The sequence below is a fragment of the Piliocolobus tephrosceles genome, chromosome 6 (assembly GCF_002776525.5).
Source record: "Piliocolobus tephrosceles isolate RC106 chromosome 6, ASM277652v3, whole genome shotgun sequence".
Classification (NCBI taxonomy): Eukaryota; Metazoa; Chordata; class Mammalia; order Primates; family Cercopithecidae; genus Piliocolobus; species Piliocolobus tephrosceles.
Window position 1 is genome coordinate 125,740,083 of NC_045439.1, and position 12,369 is coordinate 125,752,451.

Here is a 12,369-nt window from a genome sequence, read left to right on the forward strand (position 1 = left end):
GCCCAGGCTGGAGTGCAATGGCATGATCTTGGCTCACTGCAATCTCCACCTCCCAGGTTCAAATGATTCTCCTGTCTCAGCTTCCCAAGTAGCTGGGACTACAGGCTTGCGCCACCATGCCGGGCTAATTTTTGTATTTTTAGTAGAGATGGGATTTTGCCATGTTGGCCAGGCTGGTCTTGAAATCCTGACCTCAGGTGATCCACCTGCCTCGGACTCCCAAAGTGTTGGGATTACAGGCGTGAGCCACCACGCCTGGCCAGTAATGTTAATAAGCAGCAAAGTTCAGAACAACTTAAAACACATTTTTTTTTTTTGAGACAGGGTCTCAATCTGTCACCCAGGCTGGACTGCAGTGGTGCAATCATAGCTCAGTGCATCCTTAATCTCTAGGGTTCATGCAATCTTCCCATCTTAACCTCCCAAATAGCTGGGATCACAGGCATGTGCCACCATGCCTGGCTAATTTTTATATTTTTTGTAGAGATGAGGTCTCCCTGTGTTCCCCAGGCTGGTCCTGAACTCCTGGGCTCAAGTATTCTTCCCACGTCAGCCTCCCAAAGTGTTAGGATTACAGGCATAAGCCACCACACCTGACCAAAAACTTGTACAGAGTGTTCTGAAGACAATATTTGAGTGTCTTCCAAACAGCAGAGGAGACATCCCTTGGCCAATAAGTAGATAGTCATTGATTAATAAATGTGTCAAAGAAGAATACAAAAGAAACTTATAATACAGATCCTTCCACAAAGATGCTAGTGGCCTAACTAGGATCATATATGGTATACTCAAATTAATTAAGGGCTAATTAAATAACTATATATAGATCCCACAATTTCTTACTTGAAACTTTTGGGGCCAATGCATTTTGGCCAACATTTTCAGATTTTAAAAAGCACCATTGTATGTTACAGTGTGTATGTTTATATCATACATGACTAACACACTCTTAGAAGGGCCTACTCATAACAAAACACAGTGATATTACCACAGTGAAATATGTAATGGTCACATAGCATAAATAAAGAAGATAAATAGCCTCACATTGTCAGTCTAGTCAGGTGTCATATCTAAATGAGTTTTGGGGCCACTTTGAAAAAAACTTTCCGTTTTCAGAACTTTAGAGATTTGGGTACTGTAGATAAGGGACTGAGGATCTGTCACATGGGCTCAACATAGATCCTGGAAGTATAGAGAGGAAGCGACATTGGAATTAGAAGACTTGGCAACAGTCCCGTGAATGAGGCAGAATTTGAGCTACAGTGAGTTAATTTTCTGTCCCTGGGAGGGAGGTCCCACAATGCCTTGTCACCCTATTATGAGCCATGGAAGCTATATTTTCCTGCTTGAGCCACTAGAGGCCTGTATTTTGTAAATTGCTTTCCTGAGATAGTCTACATGGTCAGATTAAACAGAAAAACAAAAACAAAACAAAACAAAAAAACACATGACCACTGAGATTTGCACAAAGTGAAGACCTGGAGGAGATGAGCATACTCATCAAACAGTGCTGGAACCCTTAGGGAGAGAAGCTGGAGGGAACCTGAAGAGGATGGAGCCACATCGGAATACTACAGAATATAGGCTTTACTCCCTGGCTAATTCCATTCTCTTGATAATTCACTCCATACAATGGAGACCTTTCACATTTCATTCCTAAATCCTTGGTTTACCTAGCAGACAGATCACTAACATGGCCGATTTTCTCTGACACCTATTCTTCTTCCCCTCTTCCCATCCCATTTCTCATTTTTTTCTCCCTTGCCTTAGATAATCTTTTGTCTCTTTCCCCAGACAGGGATTCGCCCTCAGGAATCTGCCTTGGCTGAGTCATCACCTTTCACCACTTCATCACCACCTCTAAAACATCAGGGTAGCCCACAGATGGAGACACACTTCCTGTTCACTATTATTAGAATTACTTGGGAGACAACACTGTTCCTAAGAGGTTATTGCTGGAAGTGAGTCAGAGGTATAAGGGATATATTGAATCAGCGAAGTCTAGGAGGATACTAGAGTGGTTGCCTGTCTGTGAAAACAGGAAGAATAAAGTAAACTGGAGAATAAAGAAAGAAAGAACAGGAAAATGCAAGCCAGGTCAGAGTAAAGCAAATCGTTCTTCCCTTCAGTCTCCCATTTATGTATGTCCCTGACTTGGGTCTGTAATAGTCTAGGAATGTGAAGCAGAGAAAAACTCTAGGGGAAGGAAATCTCAAAATCCAGTCACACGGTGAATCCTTACAGCTATGTTCTCAGATTCCTCTCCTCCCTAAGCATGACTAACTACACTATTTCTCATTTGAATTTAGAGGAAATAGGCTGAGGGCAGCCACTTGCATCTTCTATGTATCCAGCCACACAGCTTTTCTTCTCCTTGATTGTGATACCTTCTCTGCTGAAATTATTCTTTCACCAACTTTCTTGTTCTTTAGAGCAAGAAAGTGGAAATAATGCTAAATGAGAAAAAGACTGTCTCTCATCCCATTCATTCCACATCTACTGGGCACCTAATATGAGCACTGTTCTGCTTCTGGACATAATTCAAAAGATTGCTCACTCTCACTTTCTCTCTCTCTCTTTTCCTCTCTCTTTTTCTCACTCTCTTGACCCACCCTCTTCCAAACCCCTGTGCCAGACTCTGACTATAGGACTAACATCTGCTTACATGACTGACTATAGGACCAACATAGCATAAGTGATCTGTATCGGCTAACTGAATCTCTAAAAGGATCCAGATAAAGAGAAGGGAAGGCCCAAAAAGAAAAAGAAGAGGAAAGGGAGAGGCTGGGTGCAGTGACTCACACCTTTAATCCCAGCACTTTGGGAGGCTGAGGTGGGTGGATCACCTGAGGTTGGGAGTTCGAGACCAGCCTGGCCAACATGAGAAACCCCGACTCTATTAAAAATACAAAATTAGCTGGGCATGGTGGCGCATGCCTGTAATCCCAGCTACTCGAGAAGCTGAGGCAGGAGAATTGCTTGAACCCGGGAGGCTGAGGTTGCGGTGAGCCGAGATCGAGCCATTGCACTCTAGTCTGGGCAACCAGAGTGAAACTCTGTCTCAAAAAAAAAAAAAAAAAAAAAAAAAAGAAAGAAAAGGAGAACAGGAAAAACAAAGGAAGAAAAGAAGCAAAGGACAAAAGCAAAGGTAAGAGATAAAAACAAGAAGCAAAGCAAGGAGGCTGGTAGTGAAAGATGGGAAGAAAGAGAAAAGGGCAGTGAAGGGTCAAGAAAAAAGAGTTCTATCCTTGCTCCAGCCCATGTTCTATCTTGGTCTACAGCACCACACCACCTCCCCAGCAGACCCCCAAACCTAGTCCCTAAATTTTTGCAAGCTTAGAAAAGGAAGCCTGATCCACATGGTCCTCCAGAAGCCATCACAGATAGAATCACTTTAACTGCATCCACAACAGAGAAGTGTAGTTGTGCAAAACCCAAGAGTGTTATGTGATTGTTGTAGAGGCTCAGGGTGGGTAGCAGGGAAGAACATGGGTAAAGGATACACTAAACTCTTCCAGTCCACATCCAGAGACAAACTTAGAAAAGCAGACAAATCGATGGCCAGGACTACAGTAGGGACTACAGCAGCTCTTCACTTACTCCTTTCCAGGGTAAGGGAAAGGAGAGACGGAGAGATGAGAGAAACGAGGCATCATCACCTTATTCTACCATCGGTAATCCTAGGAACAAAATGCAAGTTGGGTGACCCACAAGGCAAGGAAGAATTACATATGCGTAATGCCTATGACCAGGAGAACTACATGAGGAAGAAGAAGTAAAAAAGGAAGAGGAACAGGAGAAGGTGAAGAGTAAAAAGATGATGAGTTGCTTCATTATCCAGTTGGTAACTGGAGTTTCACGTCATTACAGGTTATCATAATGTGCTTTTTTATAACAGAAGTTAGGTAATTGCAGTTAGGAGTGACCTGGTCTGGTTTGGACAGCTCGCACAATGTCAAATCAAAAGGTCGGGAGCTTTTGTGACATTTTCCCCCCTTGAGCTCACAGGCAATGACAGGACTGTTACAGACAGCTTTGATTGTGTTTAGATCCTCGTGGATGAATGCATACTGGGCTATGCAGCTCTGATTGGGCTCCTTCATCTTGTGTGCCATCATATCATTGCATTCTCTATCTGTCTGGTCAAGTCTAAGATAGTCTTTGTTGCTCTGAAAGAGAGCTGAGGCTCTGAGCATCTGGTTTCCTCCAACCTCATCTTCATTGAGGATGGGATCTTCTGGCCAGCCAGGTTGCACTACTTCTTTGTTGCTAAGCACCAGCGTTTCTGTGGTTTGGGTGCCCTCTCCCTCCTCAGTGGCCTCAGCTTTGTCCTGTGAGTCACTGGACCAAAATTCATTGAGCGGTTGATCACTCTCCTCCAAGACTGCTGCAGCCATTTGAAGCCCCAGCCCCAGGCCCATCCCCAGGCCCAGCAGTAGCATCAGCAACATGAAAAAGATCTGCACCAGATTCAGCTTCATTTTGCCTGGAGAGGAAGCGGGAAATGGAAGAACGTGACTTTGAGATGAAAATTGGCTCTAGTAGAGACTGTAGTCTCCCTAAGCCCTACAGCATTGTATTTGGGGTCTCCTCTCCCTTCTCCACATTACCCTCTTCAAGGCAGTGATACCTCTTTCCTTTCCCATTTCTCTTGTTCCTCCCCACCACATTCCCTGTTGCTGTGTAATAAAATGTGGAAGTTTCCTCATGTTCCTTCTCTTGAAGACTAGGAAGATGACCAGGGGAAGCAGTTCTGGGGTAATTTACATATGGTAAATCAGTGAGGAAAGTTGACATCAACTGATTCTTTTTTTTTTTTTTTTTTCCTTTTTGAGACAGGGTCTTGCTCTGTCACCCAGACTGGAGTACAGTGGCACCATCATAGCTCACTGAAGCCTCAATCTCCCAGGGTCAAGTGATCCTCCTGCTTCAGCCTCCCAAGTAGCTGGGTTCACAGGCACACACTACCATGCCCAGCTCTTTTTTTTTTTTTGGAACGAGTCTTGCTATGTTGCCCAGGTTGGTCTCGAACTCCTGGGGTCAATTAATCATCCCACTTTGGTCAAAGTGCTGAGATTACAAGTGTGAGCCACCATGCTCCTGACATCAATTGATTCTTAAACAGAAATTTGTTCCAAATAACCAGAGAATGATTGAGAAGACAAGTATGTACAGTGTCACACTCTCCTTTAGGGAAATTCTTGTAGAAAGTCTTATTCTCAATATAGGACTAGATTTACCACAGAATACCAGCTCTTTATTTTTATCCCAAATTTGCTTTTGCTCATTCAAGTATCTATTACTCTTCTTGCTACCCACCTTCCCCACAAAAGATAAAAAGGAATAGAAAAAGTACCACAGTCCATTCTTACTCCTAAGCTGAGGCTGGAGGGAAGATGTCCAATTTTACATCTCAGGCCCCTGCTGAAGCTGTATCTTGTCAAGACAGATTCCTTCCACTACTAAAGATCTCTTAACACCTGGGTAGTCTTGCTGATTAGCTTTGTACTCTCAGGGAAGAAATGGAATAAGAATGAAACCAAAGAAAATCAAACAATTGACCTGCTGGGGGTTCCCTTACTCATAAAGATCATAAGGAGGCCAGGCTTGGTGGCTCATACCTGTAATCCCAGCACTTTGGGAGGCCCAGGCAGGTGGATCACCTGAAGTTAGGAGTTCAAGACCAACCTGGCCGACATGGTGAAACCCCATCTCTACTAAAAATACAAAAATTAGCCGGCATGGTGCCACACACCTGTAGTCCCAGCCACTCGGGAGGCTGAGGCATGAGAATTGCTTGAACCAGGTAGAAGGCCAAGATGGTGCCACTGCACTACAGCCTGTGTGATGGAATGAGATTCTGTCTCAAAAAAAAAAAAAAAAAGATCCTAAGGAGAGCTGAGCATGTATCTTTGTCCTGCTAGGCCAGTCTCATCCCCTTAACAAAGAGAGACATTCCCTGCCAGAATTTAAAAAAAAAAAATTGCTATGAAGAACATTATTGAGGCAATTGATAAAATTATAATCTCTGTAGTAGATAAGAGTATTATGGCAGTCCCCCTTATCCACAGGGAATATGTTCCATGACCCCAGTGAATGTCTAAAGCCCTACATGCACTGTTTTCTTCCTATACATACATATCTACATAAGTTTAATTTATAAATTAGACAATGTATATTAACAACTAATAAAATAGAACAATTATAACAATGTACTGTTCAAAATTTTGCAGATAAAAATTCTTTCTTACTGTAGATTTTACCAATTGCAGCATATGCTTCCCCCCCTTTCCTTATTAAGTTGAGAAACTTTCACCTTTTCACTTAAAGGGAGCACTTTACGGGTTCTTTTTGAATATCTGAATTGCCAGCATCATCATTCTTGCACTTTGGGGCTATTATTAGGTAAGATAAGGGTTACGTGAACACAAGCACTGAGATACCTTGATGGTGCATCTGATAACGGATACTAAGTCGCTAATGGCTGGGTGGTGTCTACAACATGGATACACCGGACAAAGGGATGCTTCACATCCCAGGTAGGATGCAGTGAGACAGTGAGAGATTTCATCACATTACTTAAACATCATGCAACTTTAAATTATGAATTGTTTATTTCTAGAATTTGCCATTTAATATTTTCAGACCATAGTTGACCATGGGTAACTGAAACTGGGTAGGGAGAACCACTGTATATATGTGTTTGATATACTGAATGTAAAACTGTACCTTGATTATTTAAGAAAAGATCCTTCTTCTTAGCAGATGCACACTGAAATATTAAGGAGGAAAAGAGCACAACGTATGCAATATACTCTCGAATGCTTCAGAATATAGATATATGGATGTGTATACATGTGTGTGTTTACAGAAAGAGAAAGAAAATGATAAAAAATAAACAGGGGAGCCTGGGCACAGTGGCTCATGCCTGCAATTCCAGTACTTTGGGAGACTGAGGCAGGCAGATCACTTGAGCCCTGGAGTTTGAGACCAGCCTGGGCAACATGGTGAAACCCTGTCTCTACAAAAAATACAAAAAAATTAGCCTGGCATGGTGGCGTGTGTCTGTCGTCCCAGGTACCCGGAAGGTTGAGGTGGGAGGATGGTTTGAGCCCAGGAAGTTGAGGCTGCAGTGAGCCATGATCCAACTGCTACACCCCAACCTGGGCAACTGGAGTGAGAATCTATCTCTAAATAAATAAATAAGGGAAGTTTAAAACAATAATGTATCTGGATAAAGAATATTCATGAGTTCCCTGAATTATTATTCCAATTTTTCTGTAAAGTTGAAAATATTTTTTAAAAAGTATTTATTTATTTTTATTTATTTTATTTTATTTTATTTTATTTTATTTTATTTTATTTTTTTTGAGATGGAGTCTGGCTCTGTCGCCCAGGCTGGAGTGCAGTGGCCGGATCTCAGCTCACTGCAAGCTCCGCCTCCCGGATTTACGCCATTCTCCTGCCTCAGCCTCCCAAGTAGCTGGGACTACAGGCGAAAAGTATTTATTTTTAAAAAGAGAGAGCAGCTCCATGTTGTTTCTTGAGGCACCCAACACCTCTGACTTACCTACATACCTAAGAAGCTGCAGAGATTCTTGTGTCCTCTCGTTCCCCAAGTTCTTCCCTCCCAGGGTTTCCTTCTTCGTGAGCAGTGCCCTGGCTGCTACTCTGAAGAAAAGTGGTTATCTTCTGGTGGTCCACGTGCTCTTAAACACACTTACTTCCTAAACCCACCCCCGTTTTCACTTCCTCCGCCTAGCACTGAGCAAACACACTCAGCCAATTCCCATAAACACTTTGAAGTGAGGCTGTCTGGGCACTGAGACAGATCCAGACATCCAAGACAGGAAATGTCTCCAGCCTGGGAAATTGCAGACAGTTTTGTTTCACGGATCAGTTGTTCTGCTGCTGAGTTACACCCACTATCCTGTGGTTTATGCAGCCTGACCTTGTGCATGAATTTCAAGTTTAGTCTTTTCTTGCATTTGCTACATGTACACATGTACTTCCTTTAATCCTCTCCTATAATTTCTGCAGTGTCAAGATCTTTGGCCTTTATTTGGCCATCTCTCCAACATAATTATTTTGCTTTTCACACTTTACAAGTGTATTATGACAAGATTTAGAGTATTTGAGTCAATCATGAGTTTTCACATATCTTTACCTATACCTTTATCCAGTTGTTCACTCTCTACTCCCTCTTTCCATTCCCCCAGCCAATAACCACATTCCCATAAGAATATCCAGATTAGCCGGGCGCGGTGGCTCAAGCCTGTAATCCCAGCACTTTGGGAGGCTGTGACGGGCGGATCACAAGGTCAGGAGATCGAGACCATCCTGGCTAACACGGTGAAACCCCGTCTCTACTAAAAATACAAAAAACTAGCCGGGCGAGGTGGTGGGCGTCTGTAGTCCCAGCTACTCCGGAGGCTGAGGCAGGAGAATGGCGTAAACCCGGGAGGCGGAGCCTGTAGTGAGCTGAGAGCCGGCCACTGCACTCCAGCCCGGGCGACAGAGCAAGACTCCGTCTCAAAAAAAAAAAAAAAAAAGAATATCCAGATTTTGCAAATCTGATCATTTAGCCCTAGATAGGAGACTATCCAAAGCAGCACTATCCTTATCAGTCTCTATATATAGTCTGGGTGAATAAAACCAGGAGGGTTACAATGTTGATCCTAAGCTTCACTTCTTTAGCAAAAATTGACATTATGACATAATATTTTTAAAATCACCCTGGAGACACTTTCCTCTTCTCCCCGACCAGAGGAGCCGCTCTTTCCGCGCGGTGCGTTCTGGGGACCGAGGTCGAGCCCGCCGCTGCCGCTGTCGCCTGAGGGAAGCGAGAAGAGGCCGCAAACGGGGAGAAAACGCGGAGTCGCCACTGGAGAGAAGTGGACTCCCCAGCAGCAGCCGCCGCCAGAGAGGCGCGTCCACCCGTTCGCCCGTCTCCCTGCCCCGTTCACAGTGCAGCCTGCTTCTGCAAAGTGGTACCATCGAAGGGACTATGTCTTCATTGAATTTTGTGTTGAAGACAGTAAGGATGTTAATGTAAATTTTGAAAAATCCAAACTTACGTTCAGGTGTCTCGGAGGAAGTGATAATTTTAAGCATTTAAATGGAATTGATCTTTTTCACTATATTGACCCAAATGATTCCAAGCATAAAAGAACGGACAGATCAATTTTATGTTGTTTACGAAAAGGAAAATCTGGCCAGTCATGGCCAAGGTTAACAAAATAAAGGGCAAAGCTTAATTGGAGCTTAGTGTCGACTTCAATAATTGGGAAGACTGGGAAGATGATTCAGATGAAGACATGTCTAGTTTTGATCGTTTCTCTGAGATAATGAACAACGTGGGTGGTGATGAGGATGTAGATTTACCAGAAGTAGGTAGAGCAGATGATGATTCACAAGACAGTGATGATGAAAAAATGCCAGATCTGGAGTAAGGAATATTGTCATCACTTGGATTTGAGAAAGAAAAAGAACTCTGCAAGATTTCGTAATTGAGAGAATTCCTGAGTTGATAGCTGTAAAGGCAGATGCGGTATTTGCCTACTTTAACCCGTTTTTCAAGCTGTTTTTTTAAAAGGGTTCACTAAGGGTTGATATGTACCATTGTATGGGGCAATTATTTTTGTTTTTTGTTTTTTGTTTTTGAGACGGAGTCTTGCTCTGTCACCCGGGCTGGAGTGCAGTGGCCAGATCTCAGCTCACTGCAAGCTCCACCTCCCGGGTTTACCCCATTCTCCTGCCTCAGCCTCAGGAGTAGCTGAGACTACAGGCACCCCCGGCTAGTTTTTCGTATTTTTTAGTAGAGACGGGGTTTCGCCGTGTTAGCCAGGATGATTTCCATCTCCTGACCTCCTGATCCGCCCATCTTGGCCTCCCAAAGTGCTGGGATTACAGGCTTGAGCCACCGCCTCCGGCCATGTATGGGGCAATTTTAAGTCAGCTAAGGCAATAACCTTATGCATGAACATTTCCCAGACTTTCATGAAGCTGTTGAGGTCCTAGGCAATTGATGCAGCTGTTGTGATAAATAAAAACATCTCACCTAAGTCTCCTTTTCTTCATAACATAGATACTGACATGATAGGAAGCGCTCAGCTTAGGAAAAGAGAACTAAATAGATTATAGAACATGGATTCAAAAGTGGCTGGAACAAATTGGCTGACACCTTATTGGTAACCTGCTATTCCTCTGGTGTTACCCTTCAGGATTGTTCCACTAAAATTTATTTTTAAAAAAATTTACTTCACATTATTCTATGTAAGTGATCACTTGTCAGTGTTCCAGGTATATCTTAGCTAAAACTAGAGAATGCCCTAACTTAGATGGTTTTTGAAGTCTATACGTTTGGTATTGTTTGACCCTTAAGCTTTTACATCTCTTAGCATGGAGGATGAAGAAAGCTGTACATTGTTGCTTGAGACTCTGTACATTTAGACCAGATTTGTATTTGCACTGTCAAGTATGGCAAATGAGTGAAAAATGTTTAATACACTGTTGGATTTTTAATTTTTTTTTTTTGATTCAGCTTATACCAGGGCTGAAAACCTCAATTTATGTTCATGACAGTGGGGATTTTTTTAAATGTCTACATTCTTTCTAATAAACTGTTGGAAGACTTCTTGGCTGTCCTTTAAAAAAATGAATAAATAAATAATAAAATCATAAAAAATAAAATCACCCTGGAGACTGTTAAAGCACTATAAAAAAACCTCTGTAGACATAAACACTATCTTTTAAGAAGATGTTTTCCTAAACTGTGGTATACAAAAATAAAAAATAAAAATAAAAGAAGATGTTTTCCTTAGTCCTTTAGGCAGAAGTTTTCAAATGGTGGTCTAGGAGCCACCTCTGTGATTTACAAAGTCTACTGGGCTGACTTTTTGCAGTGCTGGTGTTTATAATTCACAATAAGAACAATAACACTAACTACCAGTATTGAGCACTTCCTTTTGCAAGGCACTTACTGCATTTCACCCTCACATTTGCTTGTGCTATCCCTCTTTGGTGTCTTTTCTGCCCATTTATTCTGGTGAGGTCTATTTGCAATGTGAAAAGAAAATCAAGAATTCTTCGCTGAGCCCAGTAGCAGTTTAAGGTCAGCAGGGGTAATGTATTCAACAACCACGCATCACCTGCTTCTTTATAACTAACGTGTTTTGTTACTACTAGAGATCATTTGAAGTTAACCTTTAATTAAATATAAAGAAAGAATCTAAGTCTGTATAAGTATAGCCTTTAGACTGGACAGGCTTTTCTTTTCTTTCTTTTTCTTTTTCTAGGCTACAGTTTTCTCATCTTCTAAATTTGAATCGTTCTTAGACATAAAATGGTTTATAATACTAAAAACAGTTTAAATAAAAAATGAATAAATTTGGATAATAGTAGCACTTACTTCACAGGGCCGTTGTAAATATTATATAAGACACTGCATGTAAAAGGCTAAATGTAGTAGTTGTTGTTATTGCTCTTACATAGTGATTACCAACACATGCTCATTACCCACCCAATCAGTATCATTTTCTGTTTAGAAATAGCACATGCTAAGGACTGTGGCTACCAACACTGCTCACTGTATCTTCTAGAAGAGTCAACCAGTATCCTGGAATCTCATAGAAGGAATTATGAGAAGGCTGATATAGGATGACCCTCATTTCACAAATAAAGAAGTGGTTCAAGTAAGTTAATGTCCCAAATGCTAAAGATAACTAATAGCAGTTCTGATACTAAAACCCCTTTCTTAACTACAATTTTCTTGTAGTTAAGAAAAATTTATGATAGATAAATAAGTAGATGGTGGATAAATGATAGGTAGATAGACAGATAGATAGGTGTAAAGAGATAGCGGTAGAAAAGATTGATGTTAAAACTGAACCCTACAATTCTCCCAGCTTATTTCCTAGAAAGAGTTTTCAGGCTGTGGCACAGACAGGGAGACCCAGGCAGAGTCCGCCAGTCTTCCTGAGCTGAGGAGATAAAATTGGGGGACCAAAGAAGCCAAGGCAACTGGAGTTCACAGAGCACAGTACCAGAGAGGATAGAATTGCAGAGAGAACTTCCGAGATCTGGAGTGACAAGATATCACTGCGTATCTATCAGAATGGCTGAAAGAATAAACAGCAAAAATACCAATTGCTGGCAAGGATGCAGAGAAACTGGGTACATGCATACATTAACAGTGAAAATCTAAAATGTTATGGCCACTCTGTAAAATAGTTTGTCAGATTCTTTTTTTTTTGTTGATACATAATAGTTGTACATATTTGTGGGGTTTTGATACATTCATACAATGTTCAAAGATTAAATCAGAGTAATTGGGATATCCATTACCTCAAGCATTTATCATGTCTTTAT

General features: G+C 41.8%; 2 protein-coding genes across 2 annotated transcripts; one reads left to right on the forward strand and one right to left on the reverse strand.

The window, feature by feature from the left end:
- Positions 1–3,815: 3,815 nt before the first annotated feature.
- RNASE10 (ribonuclease A family member 10 (inactive)) lies at positions 3,816–7,632 on the reverse strand. Its single transcript, XM_023186666.2, has 2 exons — positions 7,571–7,632; positions 3,816–4,486 (listed from the first exon to the last, which is right to left on the reverse strand). Exon 2 carries the CDS (start codon positions 4,479–4,481, stop codon positions 3,834–3,836), a length of 648 nt encoding a protein of 215 aa, XP_023042434.1. The 5' UTR covers positions 4,482–4,486; positions 7,571–7,632; the 3' UTR covers positions 3,816–3,833.
- On the forward strand, positions 4,505–9,452 carry LOC111522518 (prostaglandin E synthase 3-like). The gene is made up of 3 exons (XM_023186616.1): positions 4,505–4,541; positions 8,768–9,158; positions 9,260–9,452. Exons 1-3 carry the CDS (start codon positions 4,505–4,507, stop codon positions 9,450–9,452), a joined length of 621 nt encoding a protein of 206 aa, XP_023042384.1.
- Positions 9,453–12,369: the final 2,917 nt, after the last annotated feature.